Below are 14,600 nucleotides of genomic sequence, written 5' to 3'. Positions count from 1 at the left end.
TAAAATAAATAATATATTAAAATATATAAATATATAAAAATAAAATATATTAAATATATATAAAGTATAAAAATATATAAATTAAAAATATATAATTTATACAATATATATATTTATATATAAATATATAAATAAAACATAATATAGATTAATATATATAATTATATATTATGTATCTTATATATGTAACATATATCACATATATAACATATATAGACAATATATTTTATAGATATATTATCTATATATTTTATAGATACATTATATATATTATATATTTTATATATTTATATATTATATATTATATATATAATATAATATAATATATATTATATGTTATATATATTTATATATTTCATATGTTATTTATGTTATATATGTATATACAACATAAATAATATATAAAATATATAAATGTATAAATATATAAATATAAATAAAATATATATTGAAATCTATAATATTACATAATATATATTATATTATATTATATTATATTATATTATATTATATTATATTATATTATATATAAATATATTATATTACATATTGCATATATTATACAATATATTACATATTATATATAAAAATACATAATGATTTATATAACATAAACAAATATAAATATAAAATAAATAATATATAAAACTAAATAATATATATATGTATTTCTATAAAATATATAAATACAGATAAATATATGAAAATAAATCAGGCTTGGGCAGAGAGTTGAGGTGACTGTGGGAGCAGCAAAAAGCCCCAAGGCAGGAGTCAGGTACTCACTGCTTTCACCATTTTGTCAAATTCTTCTTGAGAAATGAAATGATAATCCAGCCTGTTCTCTTCCCCGAAATAGGCTTTCCTGGTGGTGTGGCAGGGCCTGGCAGATAACATAAAAATATATTATATTATATTATATTATATTATATTATATTATATTATATTATATTATATTATATTATATATTACATTACATTATATTATCATATATAAAAATATGCAAATATTTTCTTCCCCAAAATAAGCTTTCCTAGTGGTGTTGCAAGGGCTGGCAGATAATATAAAATATATATATTATATTATATTATATTATATTATATTATATTATATTATACATTACATTACATTACATTATAATATAATATATAAAAATATGCAAATATTTTCTTCCCCAAAATAAGCTTTCCTGGTGGTGTTGCAAGGCCTGGCAGATAATAGAAAAATATATATTATATTATATTATATTATATTATATTATATTATATTATATTATATTATATTATATATCATATTATAATATATAAAAATATACAAAGAATTTATTCCCCAAAATAGGCTTTCCTGGTGCTGTGGCAGGGCCTGGCAGGTAATATAAAAATATATATTATAATACATATATTATAATACTTATATTATGTTATATTATATTATATTATATTATATTATATTATATTATATTATATCATAATATATCATATTATATAATATTACAATATATAAAAATATACAAATAATGTATTCCCCAAAATAGGCTTTCCTGGTGCTGTGGCAGGGCCTGGCAGATAATATAAAATATATATTATAATACTTATATTATATTATATTATATTATATTATATTATATTATATTATATCATATTATATTCTCATATATAAAAACATGCAAATATTTTCTTCCCCAAAATAAACTTTCCTGGTGGTGTTGCAAGGCCTGCAGATAATATAAAATATATAATATAAAATATATTATATTATATTACATTATATCATAATATATCATAATATATCATATTATAATATATAAAAATATACAAGTAATTTATTCCCCAAAATAGGCTTTCCTGGTGCTGTGGCAGGGCCTGGCAGATAATATAAAAATATATATTATAATACATATATTATAATACTTATATTATATTATATTATATTATATTATATTATATTATATTATATTATATTATATTATATTATAATATGGAAATATTTTCTTCCCCAAAATAAGCTTTCCTGGTGCTGTGGCAGGGCCTGGAGGTTTATGAGAAAATAAAGAATTAATTTGCTTTCAATCCTTGCAGCAGCCCTGGAACAGCAGTGGGGAGTGGGGGAAAGCAGAGAAAATAGAAATAATTTTATTTTTAAGCAGCAAAGAAATACGAGAAATAGAAAGAGGTGCAAATCACAGCCCTCAGTGCTGGGTGTTTGAAAGATGGACCCATAAATAATACCAATAAATAAATACACAAAAAAATGAAATTTCAAGTGGTGTTTTGGCTGTAAATCCCTGCCCAGCCCAGCATGGCGACTCACAAATTATAAATCCATTTTTTCCTAGTTCTCTCAGGCTTGGGATGATAAAAAGTCCAATTCTAAATGTGGAAAAGGAGCTGGGATGAACTGTGGGGTTAAAAAAGAGCTGAAAAATCCAATTTTTAAACAGGTGGTAATGGGGAGGGGGAAACAATGCTGAAAGTGGGGAGGAAAGTGGGATTAAGGGAGGGAAAGTAAAAACTCAGCTACCTCAGCTTCACAGCAGGATAAAACACTAAAATCCCACCAAAAAACCCACAAAACCAGATAATTAACACAGGCAACAATTAGAGATTGAGGTATTCAGTGAGTCCAGGCCTATTTGAAAATCAGATTTTTCTCCTAAATTCTGCTTTGGGAACAAAGGCAGGGAAAGGAACTCCCTGTCATCCCATGAGGACACGCCTGAGCCACCAGGCCTAAACCCCAAAAAACCCCAAAAAATTCATTAAAAAACCCCCAAAATCCTCCCAAAAATCCCCTAGGTAATTAATGCAGGTCACAATTTAATACTGAAGTATTTTGTGGTCTGGTTCTGTTTGAAAATCAGATTTTTTTTCCATTTTTCTGCTTTGCCATTAAAATGGGAGAAAAGGCTGGGAAAGGAATTCCCTGAGATCCCATGAGGGCAAAATTCAACCACCAGGCCAAAACACTAAAAACTCATTAAAAAATCCCCCCAAAAAATCCCCAAAAATCCAGCCAACCTCCCCAGTTAATTAAAGCAGGTAACAATTTAATACTGAAGTATTTTGTGGTCTGGTTTTGTTTGAAAATCAGATTTTTTCTGCTTTGCCATTAAAGTGGGATAAAAGGCAGGGAAAGGAATTCCCTGAGATCCCATAAGGACAAACTTCAACCACCAGGCCAAAACACTAAAATCCCACCAAAATCCCCTAAAAAAAGATAATTAATGCAGGTAACCATTAGAGACTGAAATATTCAGTGAGTCCAGGTCTATTTGAAAATCAGATTTTTCTCCTAAATTCTGCTTTGGGAAAAAAGGCAGGGAAAGGAACTCCCTGTCATCCCATGAGGACACACCTCAGCCACCAGGCCTAAACCCCAAAAAATTCATTAAAAAACCCCAAAAATCCTCCCCAAAATCCCTTAGGTAATTAATGCAGGTAACAATTTAATACTGAAGTATTTTGTGGGTCTGGTTCTGTTTGAAAATCAGATTTTTTTTCCATTTTTCTGCTTTGCCATTAAAATGGGATAAAAGGCTGGGAAAGGAATTCCCTGTCATCCCATGAGGACAAACTTCAACCACCAGGCCAAAACACTAAAATCCCACCAAAATCCCCTAAAAAAAGATAATTAATGCACATAACCATTAGAGACTGAAATATTCAGTGAGTCCAGGTCTATTTGAAAATCAGATTTTTCTCCTAAATTCTGCTTTGGGAAAAAAGGCAGGGAAAGGAACTCCCTGTCATCCCATGAGGACACACCTCAGCCACCAGGCCTAAACCCACCAAAAAACCCCAAAAAATTCATTAAAAAACCCCAAAAATCCTCCCAAAAATCCCCTAGGTAATTAATGCAGGTCACAATTTAATACTGAAGTATTTTGTAGTCTGAGTCTGTTTGAAAATCAGATTTTTTCTCCTCTTTTCTGCTTTGCCATTAAAGTGGGATAAAAGGCAGGGAAAGGAATTCCCTGAGATCCCATAAGGACAAACTTCAACCACCAGGCCAAAACACTAAAATCCCACCAAAATCCCCTAAAAAAAGATAATTAATGCACATAACCATTAGAGACTGAAATATTCAGTGAGTCCAGGTCTGTTTGAAAATCAGATTTTTCTCCTAAATTCTGCTTTGGGAAAAAAGGCAGGGAAAGGAACTCCCTGTCATCCCATGAGGACACACCTCAGCCACCAGACCTAAACCCACCAAAAAACCCCAAAAAATTCATTAAAAAACCCAAAAAATCCTCCCAAAAATCCCCTAGGTAATTAATGCAGGTCACAATTTAATACTGAAGTATTTTGTGGTCTGGTTCTGTTTGAAAATCAGATTTTTTCTCCTCTTTTCTGCTTTGCCATTAAAGTGGGATAAAAGGCAGGGAAAGGAATTCCCTGAGATCCCATAAGGACAAACTTCAACCACCAGGCCAAAACACTAAAATCCCACCAAAATCCCCTAAAAAAAGATAATTAATGCAGGTAACCATTAGAGACTGAAATATTCAGTGAGTCCAGGTCTATTTGAAAATCAGATTTTTCTCCTAAATTCTGCTTTGGGAAAAAAGGCAGGGAAAGGAACTCCCTGTCATCCCATGAGGACACACCTCAGCCACCAGGCCTAAACCCCAAAAAATTCATTAAAAAACCCCAAAAATCCTCCCCAAAATCCCTTAGGTAATTAATGCAGGTAACAATTTAATACTGAAGTATTTTGTGGGTCTGGTTCTGTTTGAAAATCAGATTTTTTTTCCATTTTTCTGCTTTGCCATTAAAATGGGATAAAAGGCTGGGAAAGGAATTCCCTGTCATCCCATGAGGACAACCTTCAACCACCAGGCCAAAACACTAAAATCCCACCAAAATCCCCTAAAAAAAGATAATTAATGCACATAACCATTAGAGACTGAAATATTCAGTGAGTCCAGGTCTATTTGAAAATCAGATTTTTCTCCTAAATTCTGCTTTGGGAAAAAAGGCAGGGAAAGGAACTCCCTGTCATCCCATGAGGACACACCTCAGCCACCAGGCCAAAACACAAAAAACCCACTAAAAAACCCCAAAAATCCCTAAAAAAAACCCCCAAAAATCCCCCAAACCCCCCATTTAATTAATGCAGGTAACAATTTAATACTGAAGTATTTTGTGGTCTGGTTCTGTTTGAAAATCAGATTTTTTCTCCTCTTTTCTGCTTTGCCATTAAAGTGGGAAAAAAGGCTGGGAAAGGAATTCCCTGTTAACCCATGAAGAGAAACCTCAGCTGCCAAGCAAAACCACTAAAAATTCACTTAAAAACCCCCAAAAATGCCTAAACAAAGCCCCAAAAAATCCTCCCCAAATTCCCCCATTAATTAATACAGGTAATAATTAGAACCTGAAGTATTTTGTGGGAAAGGAATTCCCTGAGATCCCATAAGGACAAACCTGAACCAAACCAAAACCCACTAAAAAAACCCAAAAGATACCTAAAAAACCCCCAAAAATGTCAATTAATGCAGGTAACAATTTGAGCCTGAAATATTTCTGGGCTCTTGTTCTGTTTGAAAATAAGATTTTCTTCCTCTTTTCTCCCTCTTCCTGGGAAAGGAATTCCCTGAGATCCCATTAGGGCAAACCAAGTCAAAATCCACTAAAATAACCCAAAAATTCCTTTGAATTCCTGCAATTTTTATAAATTTCAGCCCTTTTTAATTGCAGGGCCATGTTTGCATTCAGGCTGCCTGATTAATCTTGAATAAAATCCATTTTTAACGAGCAAAATGTTTGAAATTTCCAGGCAGAAAATTGCCGAAATCTTCCCTGAATAATTAAAAATACAATTTTGTTTTATGGTTGCAATTTTCTGCTCTGTTAAGGTTCTGTCTAATTTTTTTTTTTAAATCTTTTCTTCCTCATTTATAGAAGTTGTAGGGAATAAAATACACAATGTAAAAATTATCTTAAAAAAACAAAACAAAACAAAACAAAACAAGAAAAAATACCCTCAGAGAATATTTGGAAAGTTCCAAATAGAGTTGAATTTGTCATTTCTAAAATATGGGATTAAATAAAGGGGAAAAAGGGAATTTTTACAGTAGAATAACAGATTTTTCCCTTAAAATAGAAAGTGAATGGATAAATTAGTGCCATAAATAAATGGGGAATTAAGAGGATGCAGAGAAGGTTTTTTGGGTTGTGATTTCTTTATTATTTTGTTGTGTTTTTTCATTTTTTTGGGGCTTTTTGGGAGATTTTTTTGGTTCTTTTTGGGGTTTTTGTTTGTTTGGTTTGGGGTTTTTTTGTTTGGGTTTTTTGGGGGTTTTGGGGTCTATTTTGTTTTGGTTTGTGTTTTTTTTTTATTTTGTTTTTTTCATTATTATTTTTGTTTAGTTGGGTTTTTTCTGTTTTGGTTTCTGGGTTTTATGTTTGCTCTCTGTTTTGGTTTGTTTTTAATTTGTTTATTTTAATTTGTTTTCTGTTTTGGTTTGTGATTTTCATTTGTTTTTGTTTGTTTTCATTTGTTTATTTTCTGTGTAGGTTTGAAATTTTTAAAACAGTTTATTTCTGTTTTGATTTGTGACTTTCATTTGTTTGTTTGGATTTGTTTATTGTCTGTTTTGATTTGTGGTTTTCATTTGTTTATTTTGTTTTAGTTTGTGAGGTTCATTTGTTTGTTTTAATTTTAGTTTATTAAGTTAATTTATTTGGTTTGTTTATTTTAATTTGTTTTCTGTTTTGGTTTGTGATTTTCATTTGTTTTTGTTTGTTTTCATTTGTTTATTTTCTGTGTAGGTTTGAAATTTTTATTTGCTTATTTTTGTTTGTTTAACATTTTGATTTGTGACTTTCATTTGTTTGTTTTGGTTTAGTTTATTTCTGTTTTGATTTGTGGTTTTCATTTGTTTATTTTGTTTTACTTTGTGAGGTTCATTTGTTTGTTTTAATTTTAGTTTATTAAGTTAATTTATTTGGTTTGTTTTGTTTGTTTTTTGTTTTGGTTTGTGGTTTTAATTTCTTTGGGTTTATTGTCTGTGTTGGTTTATTATTTTCATTTGTTTGTTTTGTTTTAGCTTGTGGTTTCATTTGTTTTGGTTTGTTTGTTTTATATTTACTTTTGATTTTCAATTTTTTGTTTTGGTTTGGTTTATTTCTGTTTTGATTTGTGATTTTCATTTGTTTGTTTTGGTTTAGTTTATTTCTGTTTTTGTTTGTTATTTTCATTTGTTATTTAATTTGTTTAGTTTTGTTTGTTTTATATTTGCTTTTGATTTTCAATTTTTTGTTTTGGTTTGGTTTATTTCTGTTTTGGTTTGTTATTTTCATTTGTTATTTAATTTGTTTGGTTTTGTTTGTTTTATATTTGCTTTGTAATTTTCATTTGTTTGTTTTGGTTTAGTTTATTTCTGTTTTTGTTATTTTCACTTGTGTGTTTAATTTGTTTGGTTTTGTTTGTTTTATATTTACTTTTGATTTTCAATTTTTTGTTTTGGTTTAGTTTATTTCTGTTTTGGTTTGTTTTTTTCATTAGTTTGTTTCATTAGTTTAGATTTGTTTGTTTGTTTTATATTTACTTTTGATTTTCAATTTTTTGTTTTGGTTTAGTTTATTTCTGTTTTTGTTTGTTATTTTCATTTGTTATTTAATTTGTTTGGTTTTGTTTGTTTTATATTTGCTTTTGATTTTCAATTTTTTGTTTTGGTTTGGTTTATTTCTGTTTTTGTTATTTTCACTTGTGTGTTTATTTTGTTTGGTTTTGTTTGTTTTATATTTTTGATTTTCAATTTTTTGTTCTGGTTTAGTTTATTTCTGTTTTGGTTTGTTATTTTCATTTGTTATTTAATTTGTTTGGTTTTGTTTGTTTTATATTTGCTTTTGATTTTCAATTTTTTGTTTTGGTTTGGTTTATTTCTGTTTTGGTTTGTTTTTTTCATTAGTTTGTTTCATTAGTTTAGATTTGTTTGTTTTATATTTGCTTTGTGATTTTCATTTGTTTGTTTTGGTTTAGTTTTTTTTGTTTTGGTTTGTTATTTTCATTTGTTTGTTTCATTTGTTTGGTTTTGTTTGTTTTATATTTGCTTTGTGATTTTCATTTGTTTGTTTTCGTTTATTTCTGTTTTGATTTGTGATTTTCATTTGTTTCATTTTCTCTCTGCTTTTCACCTTCCAAATTAATAATTTATACATCCTTTTAAAATTTATCTTACCTTTTTTTAAATTGATAATTTAAATATCTTTCCTCTCATTAACAATTCATCCAATCAAGCCTCCAGAAGACCCAAAACCACATCAAAATCCTTTATTTTTACCTTATTTCCAAAAAAACCAAACCAGCACCAATTCCAACCCTGATCCTTTGGTGTTTTTATAACCTCAGGGACAGAACTCACCCAAATCTGAAGAAAGTTTTGAATTGTCTGCAGATTTTGAGGGCGAGTTGCCTCCTGCCCCCGGCCACAGGGCCCAGCAGCACCAACAAGGTGCTTTAATTTAATTTAATTTAATTTAATTTAATTTAATTTGTTATCTTTTTAAATTTATCTTATCTTTTTTTAATTTATCTTACCTTTTATTTAATTGATAATTTAAATATCTTTCCTCTCATTAACAATTCATCCAATCAAGCCTCCAGAAGACCCAAAACCACATCCAAATCCTTTATTTTTACCTTATTTCCAAAAAAACCAAACCAGCACCAATTCCAACCCTGATCCTTTGGTGTTTTTATAACCTCAGGGACAGAACTCACCCAAATCTGAAGAAAGTTTTGAATTGTCTGCAGATTTTGAGGGCGAGTTGCCTCCTGCCCCCGGCCACAGGGCCCAGCAGCACCAACAAGGGGTAGGGATCCTCAAAAGTGGGCAAAGTGCTGCAAAAAAGGAAATAATTCACATTAATTCACCAAAAAAAAAATCAAATTTCAGCAGCTTCTCAGAAAGCTTTGCAGGGATTTTATCACTCCTTCAACTCAGCTCAGCTCGTTCATAAAAATTAAGGGGGTCTAAATGTAAAAAGAGCATAAAAATGTGAAAAATAATCATGCTCTGAATGGGTTCCTCCTCAAGAGCCAGGTAGCAAAAATCCTCCTGTCCTGGCCCAATGGACATAAAAATGAAATGAAATGAAATGAAATGAAATGAAATGAAATGAAATAAAATAAAATAAAATAAAATAAAATAAAATAAAATAAAATAAAATTAAAATAAAATAAAAATAAAATAAAATTTCTGCTCCTCACGTAGCCGTTGTCACACTGAGCCACATTTTCAGATGGCACCTGCATCTCTAGGAGGGGAAAATACCCATAATATTCACTGGTGTGTTACCACATAATTACAGAAAAAAATCACAAATTAAGAGAGAAGAAAATAACAGGAAATTCAATGTTTTGTGCCTGCAGGACAGGAAAATATAAAATCTTTCTGCTTTGTTTTCAGGTTTGATTTGCAATAATGAAGATATCGCTGACCCAGAATTAATTATAACCTGATGGAGAAAAAGAGAGATGCAAATGAACTCCCCCAGTCTGGTTCCAAAAAGGATTTTAGGGTGGAAAGGGCAATAATCATTAGCAAAATTTCATTAATGACTCTGGGTGATTTCCAGCTGAGCACGAGCCAACATTGCAGGCACAATTTACAATTTTTGGGGCTGGGCTGATGTTTTTGTGTTTGTGCGCACAATTCCTTCTTTCCATCCATCCAAAATCCACTAAGCAAATATTTCAACACAACCCTGGAAAAAAAAAAAAAATCTGTGACTTTAGGGATTTTTTATTTTAAGAAGAAAAATAAGGCAATTTTGTGGGTTTGTGTTAAGAAATCTCCATCCTTGCAAAAATAAAGAAATTATGAAAATAAAGAAATTATGTCACAAAATGAAGAAATTATGTCACTGCTGGGAAGGGTCCTGGTTGTTGTGGATGATCCCAGAAAACAGAGTCACAATAAAAATACAAATTTCTGAGTTACTAAATCCTGGATTTTCCATCAGGTTACTCAATTATTAATTAATTCAGCACCAAAAAGGGTGTGGGGCACAAAGGTTGATCTCAGTGCCTGCTGCAGCCAAAAAAATTATATTTGAATACATGTGTAATATATTAATAAAGTAAAATTAATAAAGTAAATTTAAATATTTAATAATAATAACAACAATAATAATAACTATAATAACAATAATGATAATAACAACAATAATAACAATAACAATATAGTGTTTTCCATCAGATCATGTGCAAGAATTTTCCAATAATAATAATAATAATAACAACAATAATAATATAGTGTATTCCATCAGATCATGTGGAAGAATTTTCCAAGAATTAATATAATAATAATAATAATAATAATAATAATAATAATAATAATAATAATAATAATAATAATAATACTACACACATATATTTATAGTATTACACACATATATCTATAGTATATTCCACCAAATCATGTGGAAGAATTTTCCAAGAACTCCTCAAATATCACAACACATCTGGAGAGCAGCAAAAATTCCAATTTTTCGAAGAAAAATGAGACTGGGAGAAGTCACCTGGGGATGGTGAGGCTGCAAAAAGAGCATCCCCCTGCCTGTCCCTGCCATGATTTTCATGGAATCATCTCCTCCTTCCAATAAAACACTGAAATTTCCCCTTATGAACACGAAATGTGCCCCCAAACCCCCAAATAAAATCATTTTACCCCCACAGGATGCCAGCAGTGAGGAGAGAAGGAGCTGGCAGAAAGGGAAGGAGAAATTTTCCAGCTCTCTGCTGCCTCCAGGGATTTTCCCTTTGGGCAAGGGGAGGAATTTTGGATCTCTCATTCGTGGTGCCAATGCCCATCTGCTCCAAGAGCTTGAGGGAAGGGATGGAAGCGTGGACAATCTGTCTCAGACTTTCAGAGGTGAATGAAAAGCTTCGTTCCATCATCAACTTGAACCAAATCAGCTTTGCCTCCTTTCCAGGCTGCCGACAGAATCCTGCAGGAGTTCTCCTCGGGAAAAACGTCCCTCAGAAGGTGACAAAATCCTGATTTACCTGAGCGAGGAGCAGCTGGGATGGGAACTCACCTGTTGAGGACGCTCTGGGGCTGCAGGGAGTGGTACAAAAGCTGAGTCCTGTGGTCCTCGGCGGCCACGACGTCGGGAGGAGGAGCCTCTTTATTCACAGCAGCCACCTGGGGCCAAAATGCAGGGAGAGGGAAAAGGAGGGGGAGGAGAGATGGAATTGTTAACGGGCGGAAAAGTCTTGGCTGATCATCGGGAATGAGGATGGGGGTGTGTGGTGAAGGGTCAGGATTGGGCAAGGGCTTGGCTGGGAGGAGAAATGTGGGGAATTAAAGGATGGATGGATGATGGATGGATGATGGATGGATGGATGGATGGATGGATGGATGGATGGATGATGGATGGATGATGGATGGATGGATGGATGGATGGATGGATGGATGGATGATGGATGGATGATGGATGATGGATGGATGGATGGATGATGGATGGATGGATGGATGGATGGATGGATGGATGGATGGATGGATGATGGATGGATGGATGATGGATGGATGGATGATGGATGGATGGATGATGGATGGATGATGGATGGATGGATGGATGGATGGATGGATGATGGATGGATGATGGATGATGGATGGATGGATGGATGGATGGATGGATGGATGGAGGGATGATGGATGGATGATGGATGGATGATGGATGGATGGATGATGGATGGATGATGGATGGATGGATGATGGATGGATGATGGATGGATGATGGATGGATGGATGATGGATGGATGATGGATGGATGGATGATGGATGATGGATGGATGATGGATGGATGGATGGATGGATGGATGGATGGATGGATGATGGATGGATGATGGATGGATGGATGATGGATGGATGATGGATGGATGATGGATGGATGGATGGATGGATGGATGGATGATGGATGGATGGATGGATGGATGGATGGATGGATGGAGGGATGATGGATGGATGGATGGATGGATGATGGATGATGGATGATGGATGGATGGATGGATGGATGGATGGATGGATGGATGATGGATGGATGGATGGATGGATGGATGGATGGATGATGGATGGATGATGGATGGATGGATGGATGGATGGATGGATGGATGGATGATGGATGGATGGATGGATGATGGATGGATGGATGGATGGATGGATGATGGATGGATGGATGGATGATGGATGGATGATGGATGGATGGATGGATGGATGGATGGATGGATGGATGGATAATGGATGGATGATGGATGGATGGATGGATGGATGGATGGATGGATGGATGGATGATGGATGGATGGATGATGGATGTATGGATGGATGATGGATGGATGGATGGATGGATGGATGGATGGATGGATGATGGATGGATGGATGGATGGATGATGGATGGATGATGGATGGATGGATGGATGGATGGATGATGGATGGATGGATGGATGATGGATGGATGGATGGATGGATGGATGGATGATGGATGGATGGATGGATGATGGATGGATGGATGGATGGATGGATGGATGGATGGATGATGGATGGATGATGGATGGATGGATGGATGGATGGATGATGGATGGATGGATGGATGATGGATGGATGGATGGATGGATGGATGGATGGATGATGGATGGATGGATGGATGGATGGATGATGGATGGATGGATGGATGATGGATGGATGGATGGAGGGATGATGGATGGATGGATGGATGGATGGATGATGGATGGGGGATGGATGGATGGATGGATGGATGGATGGATGGAGGGATGGATGATGGATGGATGGATGATGGATGGATGATGGATGGATGGATGGATGGATGGATGGATGGGGGATGGATGGATGGATGGATGGATGGAGGGATGATGGATGGATGGATGGATGGATGGATGATGGATGGATGGATGGATGGATGATGGATGGATGGATGGATGGATGGATGGATGGATGATGGATGATGGATGGATGGATGGATGGATGGATGATGGATGGATGGATGGATGGATGGATGATGGATGGATGGATGGATGGATGATGGATGGATGGATGGATGGATGGATGGATGGATGATGGATGATGGATGGATGGATGGATGGATGGATGATGGATGGATGGAGGGATGATGGATGGATGGATGGATGGATGGATGATGGATGGGGGATGGATGGATGGATGGATGGATGGATGGAGGGATGGATGATGGATGGATGGATGATGGATGGATGATGGATGGATGGATGGATGGATGGATGGATGGATGGGGGATGGATGGATGGATGGATGGATGGAGGGATGATGGATGGATGGATGGATGGATGGATGGATGATGGATGGATGGATGGATGGATGGATGATGGATGGATGGATGGATGGATGGATGGATGGATGGATGGATGATGGATGATGGATGGATGGATGGATGGATGGATGATGGATGGATGGATGGATGGATGGATGATGGATGGATGGATGATGGATGGATGGATGGATGGATGGATGGATGATGGATGATGGATGGATGGATGGATGGATGGATGGATGGATGGATGGATGGATGGATGATGGATGGATGATGGATGGATAATGGATGGATGATGGAGGATGGATGTATGGATGGATGGATGGATGGATGGATGGATGATGGATGGATGGATGATGGATGGATGATGGATGGATGGATGGATGGATGGATGGATGGATGATGGATGGATGGATGGATGGATGGATGGATGGATGGATGATGGATGGATGATGGATGGATGGATGGATGGATGGATAATGGATGGATGGATGGATGGATGGATGGATGGATGGATGGATGATGGATGGATGGATGGATGGATGGATGGATGATGGATGGATGGATGATGGATGGATGATGGATGATGCAAAGGCAGGGTTTAATTATCCATTAATTTGCATCCTCTCAGTGCTGATGGAAGGGGCCAATCTCAAATCCCTGGGAATTGAAGCCACTCATTTTTTACAGGATGGGCATTATCCAAGTGAGCAAACTCCTGACAGGGTATTCCTGCTTTGCTGGGAGGGAGAGCCCTCAGACACCAAGGATTCCCTCACCCATCCTGCTGACCACTAATGACTTGTGTAATTTGGGGGTTGTTAATGCCACACACTCAGAAATTAAGGTTAAGAACGACTGAGGCAATTCCAATGGGACACGAGAGATAAAATTTCCGCAGTGAGACCAATCAGCCTTTGGAACAATCAACAGGAGGTTGGACCAAGCTGGGATGGTGGGAGGTGTCCCATGGCAGGGGTGGGACTGGATGGGCTTTGAGGTCCATTCCAACCCAAACCATCCTGGATTCCCTCCTGGATTCCATGGGAATTTCCCCAGGGAAATAATTGGGACATTCACCAATGCTGGTCACCTTTAGGATTTGCCTGGGCCATTTTCTGTTGCCGGGGCTTTTCCCAAGCAAGGTTGGAGCAGATAATCCATGCCAGGATAATCCATTTCCAGCCTGCAATGCCATGGCTGGAAACATTCAGCACTCAGAATTCCACGTGCCCATATACAGGGAGAAAGCAGGAAGAGGGGAAAAATTTAATTTGAGCTCTAATTTGTTGT

General features: G+C 34.9%; 1 protein-coding gene across 1 annotated transcript in view; it reads right to left on the bottom strand.

Moving 5' to 3' along the window:
* LRGUK (leucine rich repeats and guanylate kinase domain containing) overlaps window positions 1–14,600 on the bottom strand; it is a 59,149-nt gene that overhangs the window by 19,940 nt on the left and 24,609 nt on the right. The window contains exons 10-12 of the mRNA XM_058805972.1: window positions 11,043–11,149; window positions 8,722–8,841; window positions 784–880 (exon numbers count right to left, since the gene is read on the bottom strand). Of these exons, the coding sequence (XP_058661955.1) occupies window positions 784–880; window positions 8,722–8,841; window positions 11,043–11,149 (324 nt within the window). The remainder of the gene's footprint in view (window positions 1–783; window positions 881–8,721; window positions 8,842–11,042; window positions 11,150–14,600) is intronic.

This window comes from Ammospiza caudacuta, chromosome 5 (assembly GCF_027887145.1).
Source record: "Ammospiza caudacuta isolate bAmmCau1 chromosome 5, bAmmCau1.pri, whole genome shotgun sequence".
NCBI classification, from domain to species: domain Eukaryota; kingdom Metazoa; phylum Chordata; class Aves; order Passeriformes; family Passerellidae; genus Ammospiza; species Ammospiza caudacuta.
This window is presented reverse-complemented; position numbering and strand designations above follow the sequence as displayed.